This window comes from Lissotriton helveticus, chromosome 4_1 (assembly GCF_964261635.1).
Source record: "Lissotriton helveticus chromosome 4_1, aLisHel1.1, whole genome shotgun sequence".
In the NCBI taxonomy this organism is placed as follows: Eukaryota; Metazoa; Chordata; class Amphibia; order Caudata; family Salamandridae; genus Lissotriton; species Lissotriton helveticus.
In genome coordinates, this window is record NC_136063.1 from 2,125,390,695 (window position 1) to 2,125,409,647 (window position 18,953).

Below are 18,953 nucleotides of genomic sequence, written 5' to 3' on the forward strand. Positions count from 1 at the left end.
GTGAAAAAGAACTAAACCAAAGAACAAGTACGGGGTTACCACTAAGCAGAGGAATCCACCTGGTTAGCGTCCACCTGAGCCCACCTCCCCCATGCACACTGTGCAAAGGTTCATTCACCTCTGTGTCGCCACGGTCGCAGCCGCATCCAGTGCAAACTGTCTCATGACGTTCTCTTCGAGGTACTTCTGCTCCCACTTGGTCATGTCGGCCTCCATAGCCAAGATCTTTTCCTCTTTTTCCCTGAGGAGTTCCATTAATGCTGTTGCATTGTATTCGGAGACGCTGGCCGACTGAGACAAACCCTGGCGCTGTATCAAAGCACAAAGAGGTTAGTGTTTCAGCAGTGAAAGAATCCCAGGTGAAAGCAGAGGCAGTGTATAATTTCCTCCCAATGAGAAGCCCCAGCAGCCAGAGACACAACAATGGGTCACAGGGCTGGTTGTCTCGAGCCTTACTTCGAATCTGGGGTTTTCGCCACAATCAGTCAACATTTCCACAGGAAATGTAACCGGAGTATATCGAAGGAACGGTATGAATCTCCTATTGTCTCCAATGCTCAGGTGTACAGAGGCACATTCAATAGGCGTGCCCCAGGTGGTGGTCACTTAATCCACTGCGCTATAACGCTGTGGCCGCTAAAGTATAACGCAGTGGCCGCTAAAGTAAGATATATGTGGGGAAAAAAAGGACTCTCTAGGGTTCAGGCACCACGGAAAAGCCTAAAAAAACCAAAGAAAAACACCAAACTATTATAGTTGACTTTCATGACTGAAGCAGAAATGGTTGCCTAACCTTTGCTAGAACTATATTTGTTATGCTGATGCTTTGAATAAAATTCTAAATATTAGCCTTTTAAGATGTGTACAATGATCAAAATCACACTGAATGCATTGGTCGGACCCTACCCTTTCACAAATGCCTACGCAATGCCCACCCCTGTTAAAAATCCTTTCACAGTGACCGCACACCCGCCAGAGCAATTTAATTTTTATTGTTTTACTGTTTTTAATGCTTTCTCCAACCAAAAATTTCAAGTGTACTCTGCAGTGTTATGACCAAACTGTAGACATAGTGGGAACTGCTGGACAGAGTTGTAAAGGAGAAGCGCTCAAGAGAAAAAAAAATTCTAATGCTTTGGCTGCTTTATATGAATGGCACAATCCTGCAGGCACTGAAGTCGGGCAAGCAAATCTAGCGGACCACTTCCAATTAAACCAACAGACGGAACATGACTTTATGAGATGGTGCTTGAGCTTCATTTAACGCTATGTATGAATCACTGCAGAGGATGTGAAACAAAAGGTCAGAAAAATAGAACTGACAACCAAAACCAAAGACCTTTTCACACCCCACACGTTCAGTAAATGAATACCTCAAAGAAAGTTTTAAAATGGTGTGTTCTGTGGGAAGTTCAGCCAAACTTCCTTATCAGGCCACATTTTCTCCTATGCTCAAGATGACTAGACAACTGCTAACACAAGTGATTTGGGTCTGATGTCCAAAGTAATTTTTTGGTCATGCAAACCTGCAAAGCGCAACATCACAGGGTTTGCGACAGCAAAACATACTCCTCACAAAAGGTGGCAAAAGATTCACAAAGGGGAAGCTGTTCCTGTTGGACAGCTTCCCCTTTGGGAATCTTGTCAGTCGACCTCGACAGGCAAAGCCAGCGGTCCCGTGGATCACTGCCTGCATCCCCCTCCAATGTTGTTCCTAAACGGAAATATTTTTTTATTTTAAGCAGCACTGTTTCCTTTAAAGAATATGTGGTGCCTTAAAACACTATGTTACCTATTAAAGAATCCAAACAAGGGACCGGTGATCTACTGTTACTTGCAGGCCACCATCCGTGCTGCAGGTCGCTATTTGTGATCTCCCAGCACACGTGATTGGCTACAAAAGCAGGGATGTTTGGGGGAGGTCACAAATAGAGACCTGCCTATTTAATATTCATTAGGCAGATTGTTTTACGATCCACTGTGACTGGACCTTTTGTGAAGCAATCTATTAGTAAATGGGTCACACTGCAAAGTGAAAGATAGGTCATTAAAAAAAGTCAGTACGAACATCAGACCCTTATTCCATAAACTCGGACTTGGCTTTTTACACCTTCATTCTACATAGAAAAGAAGATTGGTGCTAAAATACTCCGTGAATCCCAGGGAATGGCCATTTAGAATACAATTTCACAAATAGAATGAACACACAAATAGTAATCGTCTACAATAAAAATCTAATTGTACATGAATTAATTGAATTGCGCAGATTTCTGGCTGTGATGTTTTATTCATGATACACTTTGGGTTTTTCTGCTCTGATCTGTGGGGAGCTGGCAACACACTTCTAAAACATAATGATGAATTTATGTTTCCATGACAAAAGAGATCTACCAAAGTCATCAAAAGGGTTTCCTTCTTTTACTAAATATTAAACCACAACAATGCTAGAAAACACACAGTCCCATCCAGTCTATGCAACCCATTCTTAAGGGAAGCGAGAAGTTTACTACACAAAAAGAAGACCACATCGGCCCGTTGTCCTACCTGCTGCATCCGTAGGGACTCCAGCTCCCGCTCCAGCCGGGTTCGGAGCTTGTGCTCGAGCTGCTCCCGTTTCTCACAAGCCGCCTGCAGCTGCACCAAGGCTTGCTGCATCTTCTCCACCTTCTCCACATACACCTGCTTCTTCTTCAGCTGGTAAGGTTATGGACAATACAAATGAAGAATGTGAGGGTTTTCTGGAATATGAATGTATGAGAGTACTGAGGAATGTCGAGAAATACAATGTGGACTTCTGCGCTTCCAACAGTAACACAAGCAGCCCATGGCTGATTCAGAAAAAAAAAAACTCTGCATGTGCTGACCTAATACCATGTGTAGCACGCATGTACGATGTTGTTTTTTTTAAACAGATTAATAAAACAGAGAGGTAAGGTAACATGTTGTAGGTTCCGCAACTTCAAAAAAACAGCCATCACCATAGACCAATGGATAAAGTAGCTGAAGGAAGTAAATGCAGCTTATATTAAAATATGAAAGGCTGTCCCTAACAATACTTTCACTGGACATGATTACTAAAAACCCATCACCAGCGACATGCATGGAGAAGAGGAAGGCTGAAACGACAATGGTCAATGATGAAGTTATACAAGGTTTACTCCATTTATGAGCCAGCAAAAGCTGCTATACACAAAGGCCAGCAGAGCAGAACGTTTGATCAATGCAGTACATTGTATGTCAATTCACTGTCAATACCTTCAAACAAAGGTTTGTGGCGCCAATGTATAACAGGGGGAGACACTAATCAGCTGTCAATAGGCTATCAGTCACCAGCAGTCGTCTGTGAACTGGCACTGGGGAAATAAATAATCGGGTCTTTGACTTACACCACGCGAAGAGCGGACAATTCCCTGGTTAGAGCAGGCTTCTACTACCTAGCTGAGGGATCCATTCCTCTTGCTTGCATTAGGGTCTATTAACAACTGAAGAGTGAATGATTACCTAATAATTAGCAGCACGTGATTTCTGTTTCACAACCACACCTAACCCGGCGCACTACTAAAACCAGAAGCATTAACGGGTACACTTAAGACGTTTATGTATAGCCAAATCACAATTCGTTTTGTATTGCTTACTCAGAAACTGACAATCCACAATTTTCTAAACCAAATAGTGTCACAATAATAGGTAGGTGGAATTTTGATTTTGCTGGAATAAATTAGCAAAATGTGGTAAATTGCCTCATTATGTAAAATCGTAATGGGTACCTCCTAGAAAACAGCCCCCAGTTAGAGTCAATCTCCGTATCTGGCCCAGTAAAGCGCTCAAACAAAATAACCAGCAGATCAACAGGATTGCACAGCTGGCGTTCAAAGCACTGAGCGATCTGGAAGCTAAAAATAGCCACATCTGTCCAACAAAAAACTCTGAAACGTGCTAGATTTCAAGAAAAGTTTTCATTACAGTTGTGATTCCATTGCGCACAACAGATACGTGTTCGCTTGTATAGCTTCGAAAAAAGGCTCGCCTGGGCCCTTGCCTTCTGGTGTAGTTCAATGAGGTCGCGCCACAAGAGGGGCGCTAATGGCCGCAGTGGGCAGACTCTCCCCCAGGCCAAGACATGCTGATTGGCTTCGGTGGCACGAGGACTGCTTGCGCACGTGCAGCCAAAGTGCAGCGCGTGACTCTGGTCTAACAGCATTCCTTCATTTCCTGCCTAACTCGCGTTAACGCCTTTCTGGCGTGCTCCGAGCAACGGAAAGAGATAAAGGGCAAAATATGTGTCTGGGCGAAGCCATCTCATCTTTCAGAACCGTGGCGTCACGAAACTTGTACGGTAAACTAATAACAGTGCCAAACGGTCATGGATTGAACGTCGCATATTGTAGACACAGGCAGCATATATAGTAATACGGCCACCAGGCGCTATGGGTTTGCCCCAGCTCTGCGAGAACTGAACAGCAGATGCTTATGGAACGTAATGACCCCATAAACACTACAACAGGGACAGTGCGGCAGACACGTCGCAGCACACCAAGATCACAGGATACTATGCAAGCAATCAGTCATTCAAGATGTATGGAGCGCGCTAATCAACCCGAGGGGCATCCAGGCGCTACACCGGAGTGTGTTACTGCCAAGCAGAGCAGTGTCCACGGGGTCTCGTGAGGCGGGGGATAAGGAATTGTGGGCGCGCCTACAGCACAAACTGAACACAGTGCGAATGCACCATTCCTTAAGTACAAATGATGTACTAGTGGTTATAAAAAGGCCTCATCTGTCTGGGTCTAAACATACCGCATACAGTCACGTCAAAGTAGCATAAAATTCAGTAGTCCTCACTGACCACTACGATAGAAACCCCATTGTATGGCCTCATTGGTTTTTTTTTAGATTATTCGTGTTTTTGCAAGAATAGAATGTACGCTTGCCTTACAATATTCATCATAAACTTTCCACCAACTCAGAGGACATGTTGACTTCGGCAACACGGTTAAACTATTGGGATGGTCGCCCTGCAGAGGAGTCTGTATTACCACTACTAGACGTTTTGGACCAAGTAACAGAAAACAATCTTCGTATACTAGTGAAAAAGAAAACCACTCAGTCTCGATCCTTTTCCGGCAATGCTCCCTGCATATGGAATGCCCTTCCCACTAACCTTCGATGCAATCCTTCCTATTCTAGCTTCAAAAAAGAACTCAAACTACATCTCCTCAATAAATACTGTGGACCCTAACCCCTTTCTGTTCCCCTACACCGGCCACTTCTGTCCGACCGTAGATGCTTCAGCCCCCCCCCCCTCAGCCCCACCGCGACCAGCCCTACCCACCCTTCCTCTCCTCACATCCCCTCCCTGTCTACCACCCTCGCATTCCCTTGCACCCCCCGTCCGTCGTCAACCCTCAGCCCTCATCATCCCACTCCAACCCCCTCCACTTACTACCCTGCCCTCCCTTTCCTTATCAACTTAACTGACCACTATCTTCCCTTTCCTGACTGCCCTATTTTCCCAGCGCTCTTCTTAATCTTGTGCCTTATGTAATTATAATTATCACTTTCTCCACAGTATGGTGTTTTTTGTCTTCCAATATTTATCTTCCTGAAGTCCCCCATATGTTGACTTACATGTTGTGTATATACTATACTGTTATGTTTTTGGGGTCCCTGTTTTTTTGACTGTCTGGCTCACAAAATTTAAAGCGCTCTGATGCCCCCGGGTCCAGCCAGCGTATATAAAACCTCTAAAATAAAAAGTATATTCATAGTTCTCGATCGAGCCCTTTCTTGCGTCCAGCCCAAAGTCAGCCCTGCACCGCATGCTCGCGCACCCTGACAGGGCTCAGCAAGCTCCGGCGGAAGAATATCTGTGGTGCGGGTGTTCCTGCGGCACATCACGCCCAGAAGCCACTGTTCACAGTTAGAGGAAATGGGAGAATTGGGTGGAATACTTTAAGTAATCCCAGACACGGCGGGTTATTACACTGGCCCGCATTCCAATCACTCATTTTTGGGTCTGGCTTTTAACAGCACAGCTGTCAAACAGACTTATTACTAACAGTCCAGTGGAGCAACTGCGGACCTCTCGTTCCACACCTCACACCAGTTCCACTGAGTTAGCCGCGCAAACAACCCCAACGCCAGCCGTTGCATGACATCACTGTGCTCCAGATCAAGAAATCGTTTTTAAGTCCAAGGGGGGAGCGCAGTCCAGTAGTTAAATGTTGGTGAGAAAATATTTTATTTATTTCAAATTGTGTGAAAGTATCATCACAAATAGACACTCCAGCCAGCACGTTTGTTGGAACACGAGGCAGCATCTGTGAGGCCTGCACAAATAACATGACGACTACATTTGTCCTTCACTGGGAACCAAACACCTCATTGTAGCGCCTGACTCTCAGAGGGTAGCGTTGCAGAGCAGTCTAGGTTTACTCAAGGGAGGTGGGGTGGGCTAGTAATCTCCATTTGCAGGTGCGCAAAAATAACACTCAATAATTGATTGTCCAGACTGTACTTTGCTGTATAAAAGTAAGAGTACATTTATTGAACACACACACCACTCAATACCCCAATTTACAAATATACATAAGCTGATGGAATTACTTTGTGACATTGCATAACATCTCCACCCCTCCCGCAGGGGTGTGGGGTCTAGTACCACCACTCCCATGTATGCACATCATCTTGCCCCCAATGCAGTGAATTGGTCTTAACCTGGATCGAGGGCCTTGCGCACTGGCACCATCCCAGTGGCAACCCCCCCCATTACCTCAACAAGCATTAAGCAGGCTACATCTGCCTTGGTGACACAAGACCCTGACTGAGCATCTCCTACTGACCATACAGTATGCACCTCTACATCTTAAGGGCTAATAGTCTGGGGTCTTTGCCTAAACGCAGCAGCAAGAATATATGTTTAGGCACACTCTAGAATGACAGTACTCAGCACATTTGGATATCATTAAAAATGCATTGCAATTACAGCTCCTAAAGGCATCACAGATGATCACAGGATTAAGTTGTAAATACTGCCAGACACCCTAGCAAGAGTGTCTAGCCACTTAGCTTATGACATCACCTTACACCAATACTTCACATTGAACATCTGTCCCTCTAAAAGAAATAACCATTAATAACTGCATTTCAGTGCAATTACACCTCTTCACCTCCAGGGGATGCCCTTCTGCATACATCCACAACTCAGTCCTTCACTCCTTGATGCAATTATCAAATCACCCTCAGCTGAAGAACAAAAGTTCCAGCCCAGAAGGTGTTAACTGCAAGTTGAGCCCTGGAGGGGTTGATTTCTTTGAATCCCCAAGACACTTGGGGTGGGACTTAGCTCTTCGTGCTGTGGGGAGACTCTGCTTCTCCAGCAGCTCCCCAACATGTAGGGTGGTGACCCCGTTCTCCTGGGGCCACCACAAGCTAAGAAAACGCCGGTTTGCCCTTGCAGGCCGGTCCTGGCCTGCAAGGCATTATGGGCCTGTCCGCATAAATGATGAGCGGCTCTCCCGCTGCTTCGGGGAGAGCCGCGCTGTGGCCTCGGCCGCGTCTTGGGCCTCAGTGGGGGGCCCGGTCCCACCCGGACCCCCAGGTGAGAGGATGCAGCTCGAGGAGCCCATCCCCTGCCGCTCTGCCAGTTGTTGGGAGGCCTGGTCCCACTCGGTCCCCCCATGCCGACTTTGTTGTTCTGAGGGTCGGTCCCGGTCCCACCCGGGACCCTCGTGTGTCACCAGGGTTGGAGGGCAGCCCAGGGAGCCCACCCCTGGCTGCCCCCGCTGGCTCCCCGCTCAGCAAGCACTCTTCTGTGCTGCCGCGGGAGCCGGCCGAGCACTTCTTGTCTGCCCGCTCCGACGGGCAGACGCGGCCTCAGCGGTCCCGTCGGGACCTAGGGGGAGTGCGGCGGCACTCCCCCAGCCTTCTCATCGTCGCGGCCCGGGCCGCCGGACATCTTGGGGGGGGGTCCACGTCACTTAAGATAACGGAACATGAAAAATTTGCCAGTGTGAGGAGATAGCTACAAGCAGTTTCTTACTCTTTTCATTGCCCTGATGAAGTTCCCCTAAGAAACACGTTCGCTGGAGTGTCTATTTGTGATGATACTTTGACACAATTTGGAATAAATAAAATATTTTCTCACCAACATTTGACTACTGGACTTTGTGAGCTGCGCACCTCCCTTGGACTTATTACTAACAATAAACATAGAATGGGCTTTGAGTTCCACCCTTTCAACCCAGACTTTGTGAATCATGTATTGGCTCATCCCAGTCGAGTATTCATCTCTCACCTAATACTACTGGCAGGTTGAGGTACCTTTCCACCTCCACTACAGCGTTTGTATTTAACTGTATGACGAATAGTTCCCAGCAAAAGATCCATCTGTCCGCTCCTGCTTTAGCAGGATACGCCCAGAACTACTGACCTTGTCATTGATTTTTTTGGTGCATTCTGTTCCACTGCAGTCATGCACCAACCATAAGCGATTCACTCTGACTTCTGCTCCAATCAAGAACGGACTGACCATACTGGGCATCATGCGTTGCCCCAGGAGGCAGGAAGGGTGGGAGGCCGCATTTGTTACTGAAGTCCGGTTTTCAAGTAACAATAAAAGTGCCAAAAAAACTCTGGTGATTAAAGTACATGCTGATCAGAGTTTTGTCTATTGGCAGCTTTGACTCATCTCATGTCGCGCAGAGAATTAATAGGCCTGCCGCAAAGAGCGTGTACTATGCAGGTCACAGAACAGTATTTCATGTGCATATCTCAGTGGGTTACTGCTTTTGTCATAGAGATCCTTTTGTTAGTGTGCAGTTCATAAGTTACAATCGTAATCGAGTTTAGAAAGTTATGTTTTACACCAATCTTTCATTAGCCTAATTTTGCTAAAAAGGTTTGGTCTGGATATAAATAAACACTTATTAGTAAAGTCAACCATAACCATTGTGTACGTTCTGAATCTTGAGTTTGTGCTTCCCCAGACCAAGCACTCTTAAAAAATGCCTACCAGTAAGAATGACTTGTGAACCTTACACCTTGTAGTCCCCTTTGTCTTAGATAGCATTTCTATACACCGATTTACACATGTATGATTCACTGCCTCTGTATTTATGTGTGATGTAAAGTGCTCTGACACCCTACACTGGTATGTGAGGTGCTACACAACAAATGAAGTACACGTGAGATAGGTGCTATGGAGATGAGAGGCAATGTGGGAGGGTGATAGTGAGGGAATAATTGAAGAGGCCCAATCAAGATTGCCGTATCCTGGTGCACTGTAAGGTCATCATTTACTATGCTTTAAAAACCAATACAATTTAATATATAATGAAACATGTGTTGTAGAATGTACACTCTTTGCCATTGTTTCGCAAATTTTCTTGGGGGGTGGTACAGAAGCACCCAACCCCACTGGTAGTGATAAGGCTCACTCGCTCTGCAGCATATGGGGGCTCATCTGACAAAATTTGCCAAGGCTGCTCTGGGTTCACAGTCCAGCCCTGGCTCCAATAAGAACAGTTCAGCCCAAACTGCTCAGCAGCTGAACATTAACCCAAGCAGCCACAGTTTCTAGTGTAGCGGAGTTCCCAGACTGTTCCTGACAGCTCCCCCCGCATACAGAGGCCTGCAGCAAATCTGCCACAACCTGCACCTGCTGCTATTTATTTGAAAGGGCCACTTTGCTTTTATCCACGTGTAAACCGTCATGGGGTTGTGCTTTAAAATTACTGTAGCAACAACACACAAATGGAGGTGAGGATGTAGCCTTACGGCTAGAGCGGTCGACCTCGAAGCTGGAGAACCGGGTTTGAATCTCGGCAATGACGCTCAACATACTGTGATTCTGGGCAAATCACTTAATCTCTCCGTGCCTAACAAAAATTGAATGTGTCCTTCTGTAATGAAACTGGTGCTCTTGTAAAGCGCTCGGATACCCGATTGTTCAGGTCTAGTTTGCGTTATATAAAACTCTTAAAAAAATAAAAATGGATGGAATGCGGAAAAAAAAAATCAAACATTCACCCCCAGTCAAAAGATGCAAGTTAAATCCATCGTTCTTTTTACCCACCATGCCACCTCAGTATATGCCCAGATGTGGGACCCTTGCTCACTTTGCCACTGGATTCAAGCTAGCCTGAATGATGAGGGATGATACCCTGAAACCTGTCTAAGGAAGCTTGTTTCCGGTCCAGGGGGGACCTGGCTAGGCAGTTCAGCTGAAATGTTCCCATGAGTAACAGGGTCAAGACTGATTTGCATATGGCTGGGTCCAAACTGAGGTGGCATAGTGAGCACAAGAATGATGGTTTCAACTCAGATCTGTGACTGAGGGAGGAGTGTCTGAAAAGTTTCTGCACTCCGTCCATCATCTTATTGTGTTTGTTAAAACTACTTTATTCTTTTTTTTGCTGCTGAAGCAATTGCAACTCATGTTTTCAAAAATAGATATAAAGACTAGAAAAGCTGCATAGCATGCCGAGCCCTACAGGAATTAACATTGTTTAAAGTGGAGTTATCATCTGCGCGCTGACATCTTTAAAAGCAGCCTTAATGTACCTTCACACATCAGTTAAAGTGACCAGGTGACTATGCCACCAGGCGCACCATGTTTCAATACTGGCCTCTCCTGTAGGATATCAAAACCAAGACCACAACTCTCAGGGTAGTTGCAGTAGCCCTTGACTGAAAACAATGGTGTCTGATCATATGGATTCATATGATAATGTTTAATATCAGTGCAACCTGGGAGTTGTAGTCTTGCTTTTGTTCCACTAGGCCTAACCTAGCAGACCGCAATGATATGGAAAAGAAAATGCCAATACTGTGAAAGTGGTTCCGGGGGTTCACTGAGCCACTGCTCTATTCGCATCAGAGCTAGATGAGCTAAAACAAAGTTTAAGACACAAGCAGATGCTGGTTAACGGAAGTTTACAAATGCGCTCTAAAAACTGCGCTTTGCTGTGTGTTTCCCTCTCCGCTGATGCATCTTTTCCTAGCTCCATTCTAAACAGGTCTGCCTGGGTTCACAGCGTTAACAGGCAGCTGATTTGTGTGTTCTTGTCCACATGGGGGATGATAAAGCGCTCTTCTTTACCCCTTTTACGTTCATTCATCTATTAACCAAGACAACAATTGAAACAAGCATTTACAATGCAATGGTTTCGCCTTTGGAAAAGTTAGAGCTATCGGAATTGTAAATGCCAAAATTTGTATTTATGTGTTGGTTTTGTCATTTACATTGCCATTAGCTTAATCTCTCGCAATGTGAGACCTATTGTACCCTACGGACGAGCTCAGCAGACAGCAATTACTACCACACACACACCCAGAGCCATACACACACACACCCAGACCCACACACACATCCAGAGCCCCCCACACACCCAGAGCCCCCCACACACCCAGAGCCCCCCACACACCCAGAGCCCCCCACACACCCAGAGCCCCCCCACACACACACACCCAGAGCCCCCCCCACACACACCCACCCAGAGCCCCACACACACACCCACCCAGAGCCCCACACACACACACCCACCCAGAGCCCCACACACCCACCCACCCCCAGAGCCACACACACCCACCCAGAGCCACACACACCCACCCAGAGCCACACACACCCACCCAGAGCCACACACACCCACCCAGAGCCACACACACACACACCCAGAGCCCCCCACATCACAAGGATGACACCATACCAAGAGAAACCCTTCTCTGTCCAGCCCATATCACCACCAAATCGAGATTGGCTAATAAAGGTCCAAGAGGGGTGCCAAGTGATTAGCTATCCCTGCTCTAACTGTCCCGCAAAGTAGGGGCATCCAACTAGACAAAGGTCTGAGAGCAATGGAACCTTAACTCAGGTGAGAGAAGACATGACTATCCCATCCAGCACATTAAAGGAAAAAAAAAATTCTAATACAAATACATCTATAAAAACAAACAAACATAAGAGTGCCACCCTCCAAAGACTTTATAAATGGAACACAATGGCGAAACGAAACCATTTTAAACGACGTGAGGGGAAATGTCCCACCTAATGATTTGCAGAGACCAAAGTTATAGCATGTGTTTAGGAGACGGTGATACCCCAATACTTAAGCCACTAATGTTGTTAAACGCAATTGAAACATGTTGAGGAGAACCAACAACTGATGCAAGCGAAACGGACTGACACTCCCTGTATAATCTACCAACGTTAGTGTGGGCAATACCCAATGTTCCTGATCTACGCAAGGGAAAAGAGGGCAATGACGCCACTGATCTACTGGGAGCAGAGAGTCTACCATCTGGTAAGGTGAGTGAACAGTCCCAACGCTTCTCCAAGAAGTGGGACGAGCACAGCCAGAGGATCCATCCAGGAAAGCTAAGGCCAACCATATCACCTGCTTTAACGTCGCAAGAGGTTGGCGGGGTGTTTGCAACAATTAAAGGTAGAAGCAGTTAAGTTTAACCCACGCCGAACACACGATTTACAGTCGAAATCATAGCTCCTGATATACTGACAAAGGGGCGGTTGGACGTAACATTCCAATATAACCACTAGACTTCAATGACCTGTCAATCACCTTATCTGTAGATTGCATGCAGTCTTATTATGGGTGAATGTAAATACAGACTTCCAAACCTATCTTTAGGTGGGTGGGGTAATCACTTCAGTTTTGCGACACCACAAAACATCACATCTAAAGAAAGAGAACGATGGCACATTCCATTTAAGACTGAAGGGGTAACCCCCCCCCCACCCCTCGTACACCTGGTTAACTGGGGCTACGCCTTTATTTGCCCTTCAGTCTACCCTGCAACAATTAAAAGGAACGCAAAAGAAAAGGGGTGTTAACTGGAACAGGGGCATTAGCAAGCAACTGTCTCTATATTGCTTTAGCTACGAAATCAAAGGTGCGCTAATAGCAACACCCCTGTTCTCCAGCTGAGCCAGCCCTGACTCACAGAGCACACAAAGGGAGGCGATACCATTCTAGAAACGGAGGGTATTCACAGCAGGTAACTAGTGTACTCCTCCCACCCGCCGACCTAAGTGGCGCACTCCTGGTCTGTGCCTGCCTGTGCACAGTCTTCGGTGCACCAAATCAGGTCCAGAAAAAGGTGGTTGCTGGTGGCAAAAACCGTTCAAGAGCACGTCTCGGGTTCCGGCGAAAATTGGTTTGAGAAGTTTCGTTTAACTCGATGTATCCAGCGAGCATAGTCCCCGCGCACAAAAGGAGACAGAGGGCGACAGGAACGGTCCCCATGATGCGCAGATCTTCCCTCTGCAGAGTCTAAGCCTTCACTGTGCTGAAGCCGCAGCGGCTAGCAAGGATTTGGGTAGACGGAAACGACGTCACAGAACACGCCCGTTCTAGCACTGTGACGGACAGGAGAGATTCCAGGCTGGTGCAGCAGAGGGATGTGATAGGGGAGGGCACTACAATCCCGGCCCGGTAAACTGTGACGCTGTGCTTTCCAGTGTGGGGTGGACGGGGGTGTGTTGGGCTGGTGGGCAAGGGGATATGTTCAAGGGGGACAGAGGAAAACGACTGCTGAAAGGATCCGAGGCAACTTTGCATGGAATGTGGAAGCTTTTTGACGGATGAGGATTATTTAGGAGGGAAGTTTGCGCAGAAAACGACATTAACCACGTATTTAAAAGGAAACCCGTTGATACTGAGCGGAAAAGGGAGTGAGTAGGAAACGGGCAGAGGGATTTTGTGGAAACGTAAAAAAATGTGAGAAAACTGACAGTGGCACGCAGGAGGGCTATGTCGAGCGTAGCTGTCCGTACCGTACCTTAGTGGCAGTATAGCCTGGTGTAGCGGTTTTAATTAATGAATTAATTTATATAATGCATTCTTATAAAGCGCGGACTTTACCCGAAGGTGTCAAGGCACTGTACAATAGAGCCAGTTACGTTACATGAGAGAACTGTTACATGAATGGAACAAATAATAACAAGTCAGGTCCCGGGCCGGCAGCCAATCACAGCGCGGCCCGGGAAATGACGTCAAGGGGGTGTCCCGGGCCGGCAGCCAATCACAGCGCGGCCCGGGACAAAGGGGCGGGGCTTAAAAAAAGGCCAAGAAACGCTCCCAAATCGCGTTTTCCCCGAGAAAGCGCGATTGACAGCCTCTGTCTCCCAATGGCTAGCCTCCATTTATGGAGCTGTGTTTGTTTCCCTGCCTTGTCCGGTCCTTCCTTTCGGGGTCTTTATTTTTTAGGTTTGGTTTATTTTTTATTTTTTTTATATATTTTTATATATATTTTATTTCAAACCAAATATATTTTATTTATCTGATTATCGTAAGAAATGGACGCATTACCTCCCGTCCCTCCCTCGCCTTCCTTCAGCACAATTGAGGACATAGCAAGCAGAAAAAAACAGAGACGGACAACTGAGTGACAAAGAACACAAAACAGTGCCCCAAACCCAGCAGATCAACATCCCTGGCCTCGCAAAGAGGACAAGACACCGAAGCCCGAACCCCCACCAGAGGAAAAGCCACCAAGACAGGGGACCGAAACCAACAACCACACGGAGCGGGGGAAGGCAAACACCCGAGCCGGACCAAAGCGAACAAACAGAGACCTCCACCCGGAAGGACACCACAACCAGCAGGCACCACAGAAAAAGAGGCCGGACAGACAAACCAACCAAAGGAGCCACAGCCAAGGAAGGAGCAGGACCGAACACAGGCAAAACCAACCCGAGACAGAGCCAAAACGGCGAGTCACCGGAGGGACAAAGGACGGAACCAGACCCAAAACCAACAGATCCGAACAGCCCAGACAGAAGGGAAACGGCCCAGACAGGGCCCACAAGACCCCCCAAGCGCCCCACAGGGGCGACGACAGTCCAAAGCAGAGTCGCAGACCACGCCGACACCCCAAGGAGGAAAGGCCAAGAGGACACGAACCAGGGACCAAGAAACGGAACACAGGCCGCCACAGCGCGCACAGCAGGACAGGCAGCCCCCCGACCAGGCCCACGCGGGGGGCAACCCAAAAGGCAAGAGCCGAAACCCAAGACCTGCAAGGGGCCCAGAGGGAGGACCGGATAGGACAACCAACCCCAGGAGCAAAGACCCCGAAGGGAAGAACCGGACAAGGCAGGGAAACAAACACAGCAGACCCGGAAAAACAACCAGGCAACAGACCCCAGGCAACATGCAAGGAAGACAGGAGCACCAAGAAGCCGGAAAGACGCCCACCGCACTCGCAGAGGGGCCACCGACAACCCCAGAAGAGCCCCAGCAGGAGGGAACCGCCCCACCAAAAGGAGGCCAGCATCACGGGAACAACACCCGGAGCAGAAACCCAGGCCCAAAAGGCCCACAAACACCAAGCACAGGTCAGCCAAGAGGAGGACTGACGGGAAGCCCGCAAGCCACCGCCAACCAGACTGGAACCCCCAACACAGTCGAATCCAGGCGCACAACCACCAGGCAGCAGGCACAAACCCCCCAGAGAACCCAGGGGAAGAGCCCGAAACCCCAACGGGCACAGAGCCACCGGAAGGAACCTCCACCGAGCGCAACACAGCCCGGACAGGAGAGAAAAACAAAGAGCCTAAGGCCAACGGGGAGCAGCAGCAACCCCCGAGCACAGACCCAGGGAGCCCGCACAGGAAAGGCCAGAGCAGCGTAAAAGCCGGCGGGGGAAGTCGTGAGAAAACCCAGGACGAAGCAAGAAACCAGCAAAGCAGAACAGCCAGCACACAGGTCACCCACCAAGGCAGAGAGCTGACAGACCCAGCACCCAGACCCCAGCCCACAGAAACAGGACCCAGGCAACCAAGGACAAGGACCAGAAACATGACCCATCCAACCGAGGCAGAGGACCAAGCCACCGGAACGTCCACGGAGCCAACACCCTCAGAACCGCAGAGACCCCCGAAAGGGCACCAGGGCAAGCCCCAACGACACAACAGCCGCCAGCAAGAGGACCCCCAGGAGAGCAGCAGGAACCAGAACCAGAACCCAAACCGACCCCAGCCAAGCCCAGAACAGGCCGGCGACCGAAGCCACCACAAGCGGAGCCGGAAGAGCCAGCGAACACCCATCCAGAAGGCAACAGAGGCCGAGCCACCAGGAGAGCACCCCCGGGGATGGACCGACAAGGGCAGCAGGGACAACAGACCAACCCAACAGGAGCCAGACAGACAGGCAGAGAAGAAGAAAACGAGCCCAGAGAACCAGAAACACCACAGAAGCCAGGTGCCCCAGCACCCGCAGCCACAGGACCGCCCGAGGAGCCCCGGGACAAAAAGGCCCAAACCCACGAAGGAAGAGAGACCAGGCCCCCGGACAAGGGAACGGGGCAGAGCACAGTCCGAAGACGGCACCCCGACAAACCCCAGGCCCAGAGAGGGGATCAGCGAAGACACACCCCGGGCCACCAAAAACCCGACCACCAGAAGAACCACAAAGGATCTCCCGAACAGACCGAGCAAAAAGACACCCCAGCCGTAAGTCGCAAGAGGCCGACTAGTGAAGGAAGAGGGAACACCCCTGCCGCATTGAGGAGAGCCACGAGAGCAACCGGACATGCCGGAAAACCCAGGTCGAAGGCCCGAGGCCGAAGGGCAAGGACGCATACCCTGCGTACCACACAGAGAACCACAGGAAACGCAGAAAAGAAGCAGCGTCAGTGGAGAGAAGCGCCCCCCCCAAAAACCCAGGGCACGCCAAAAACCACCAGGCAGAGCCTACGGAAAAGCCGCCCGAAAGGCCAACACACGGAAGGGAACCGGCCGAAGCGAGGAGCAGACCCCCAGGAGAACCGGAACAGGCACAAAGCCACCGGACACCCCAGCCCCAGCAATATAACGGTGCGGGCCCAAAACCCGAGCCCCACCGACAGGAACCCAGCAGAGGGAACAAAAGGCAAGCAAACAGGACACCCAGTCCAGGAGAGCCACCCAGCAGGAGCCGGAGACGGGCACCGGCAGAGGAACCCGCAACGAACCGGAGGAACCAGCACCAAGCCGACCCAGCACCCATGAACCACCGCACACAGGACCCCGTCAACAGAAACGTCCCGCAGCCACAGAGGAGGAAATGCCAAAGACGACCACCCACAGACAGGGAATCGACCAGACAGCAGTGACAGGAACCCAACAGGGCACGGCACCCAGAAAAGGAGGCAGCAAGCCAGGGCGAACAAATGGCCAAAACCACGAACACCCGAAAGCCAGAGGAGACACCCACAGCGGGGAGAACGGAGAGGCCCCAGTGCAAGGCACGCGGGAAAGGCAGGACGCCCCATCCAGGAAACCCCACATCAAGGAGGGCACAGAAGAAGCAGAGAACAGGCCACCCAGCGCAACAGCAGCCGCCAAGCAGAACATCAGACCCACCAAGCAGCACGGCCAGGACAGAGTCCGGCAGCACAACGGGAGGAAAGGGGCGACCCCCACCAAGAAGCAAAGCCACTGGAGGAAGAGAGGGATGAGCAGCACAGAAGCGAAACCCCAGACACCAACTGAGCGTGTAAAGAAACCTGAAAACCCTCCAGGACCAACACAGCGCAGAAGGAACACGGAGGGCAGAGGAGAGACCCCAGACGGCAGGCCCATAGGCAACCAACAAGCAACTGTCAGCAGGCCAGCACCACAGTGGACAAAGCCACAAGCAGAAAGCACATACAACCAGTACGAGCAACGCACGCCACTCACACCGCACCAGCCCCCACCCCGGGACCAAAGGGCAAGGCCAACCGGGAGGGCCGGGAACACCAAGGAAAGAAACCCAGAGCCCCAGCCCAGCAGGAAAGAGGAAAACCCAGCCGACCAGCACAGGAGCCCAGCAACCCACGTCCAGCACGCCCACCACCCCGGAGCCACAGACAGCGCCAGAGGCGGGAGAAGGATCCACAGCATCCAAGCACCCAGACGGGAAACAGCCGCCCACAGGAACCGATGGATGAAGAGGGGATAGAAGGCACCAACAGAACCTCCACACTCCAGAACACAGGACAGCAGCAGGGCACAAGTCCTAAAGAAGGAAGAGGGGGGACGCTGAATGCATCAGAGAAGCCAGCACGCGAGCAGCGTTCCTAATGAGCTCCGATCTCGCGCCAGAGAGGCCAAAGAGTGAATGTGTGGCTCCAGGTGCTCCAGTAAACGAGCCCCCAGAGAAAAAAGCGGGGGGGGGGACGGCGACCACCCACGTGGTACCCCGACACGAGCCCTGCAGAGCAGCCTCAATCCAGGAGAGCACCAGCCAGACATGAGAGGCAGAACAACCCCCACGGAGCCCAGGCGACCAGGGCGCCCAAAGGGGGACCGGAGTCCCAGCCGCAGAGGAAGAGGACAACAGCATGCCCCCACCAACCCCAAGCGACCCAGCGGCAGAAAGCCAAGCCAAAGAATCAGGAGCACAGGCAGGATACAAACCCAGGCCTCCAGGAAAACGCATCAGCGCCAACTAATGGAAGGGGAAAAACAACAGAAAACGGGCAGAAACCCGCCCTACCTGGCCTCCGGGAAGACAGCATACCGGGAGGAGGCAGCCACACAGCCCGACCCGGAAACGCAGCCCCAGCCACAGGAGGACCGCCGGACACCGCCGAGGATTCCTGAACCACTGCTCCGCCCCCATACCACGAGGGAGACGAGGAGAGGAGGCACAGCCAGGAGAACGCTGCAGAGGGCTCCGCCGTAGCAGAGAACCAGACGGAAGACTCCCCGGCACCGCCACAGAGAGGAGCTGAAAAGGTAAGTCTCACTAGGGAGACAGAAAAAAAACAGGTGGAGGTGGGGGCGGGCAGAGTTTTTATGCTGGGGGTGGGTCTGGGTGGGAGGCGGGGCCTCAATTGTGCTGAAGGAAGGCGAGGGAGGGACGGAAGGTAATGAGAACTACCCCATATTTACAGCACCAGTAAGCTCATGACTCGCACATATTTCAGGAAGATGTGGTAATTCTTAACACTTCACACCGGCATCATCG

The 18,953-nt window shown here is 50.1% G+C and overlaps 1 protein-coding gene across 5 annotated transcripts in view; it reads right to left on the bottom strand.

Moving 5' to 3' along the window:
• Window positions 1-18,953, bottom strand: part of AMOT (angiomotin) — a 240,684-nt gene that overhangs the window by 49,711 nt on the left and 172,020 nt on the right. For all 5 annotated transcript variants that reach the window (XM_078688817.1, XM_078688819.1, XM_078688818.1 and 2 more), the window contains 2 exons: window positions 2,545-2,694; window positions 119-309 (listed from right to left, as the gene is read on the bottom strand). In XM_078688817.1, coding sequence (XP_078544943.1) covers window positions 119-309; window positions 2,545-2,694 — 341 coding nt within the window. The remainder of the gene's footprint in view (window positions 1-118; window positions 310-2,544; window positions 2,695-18,953) is intronic.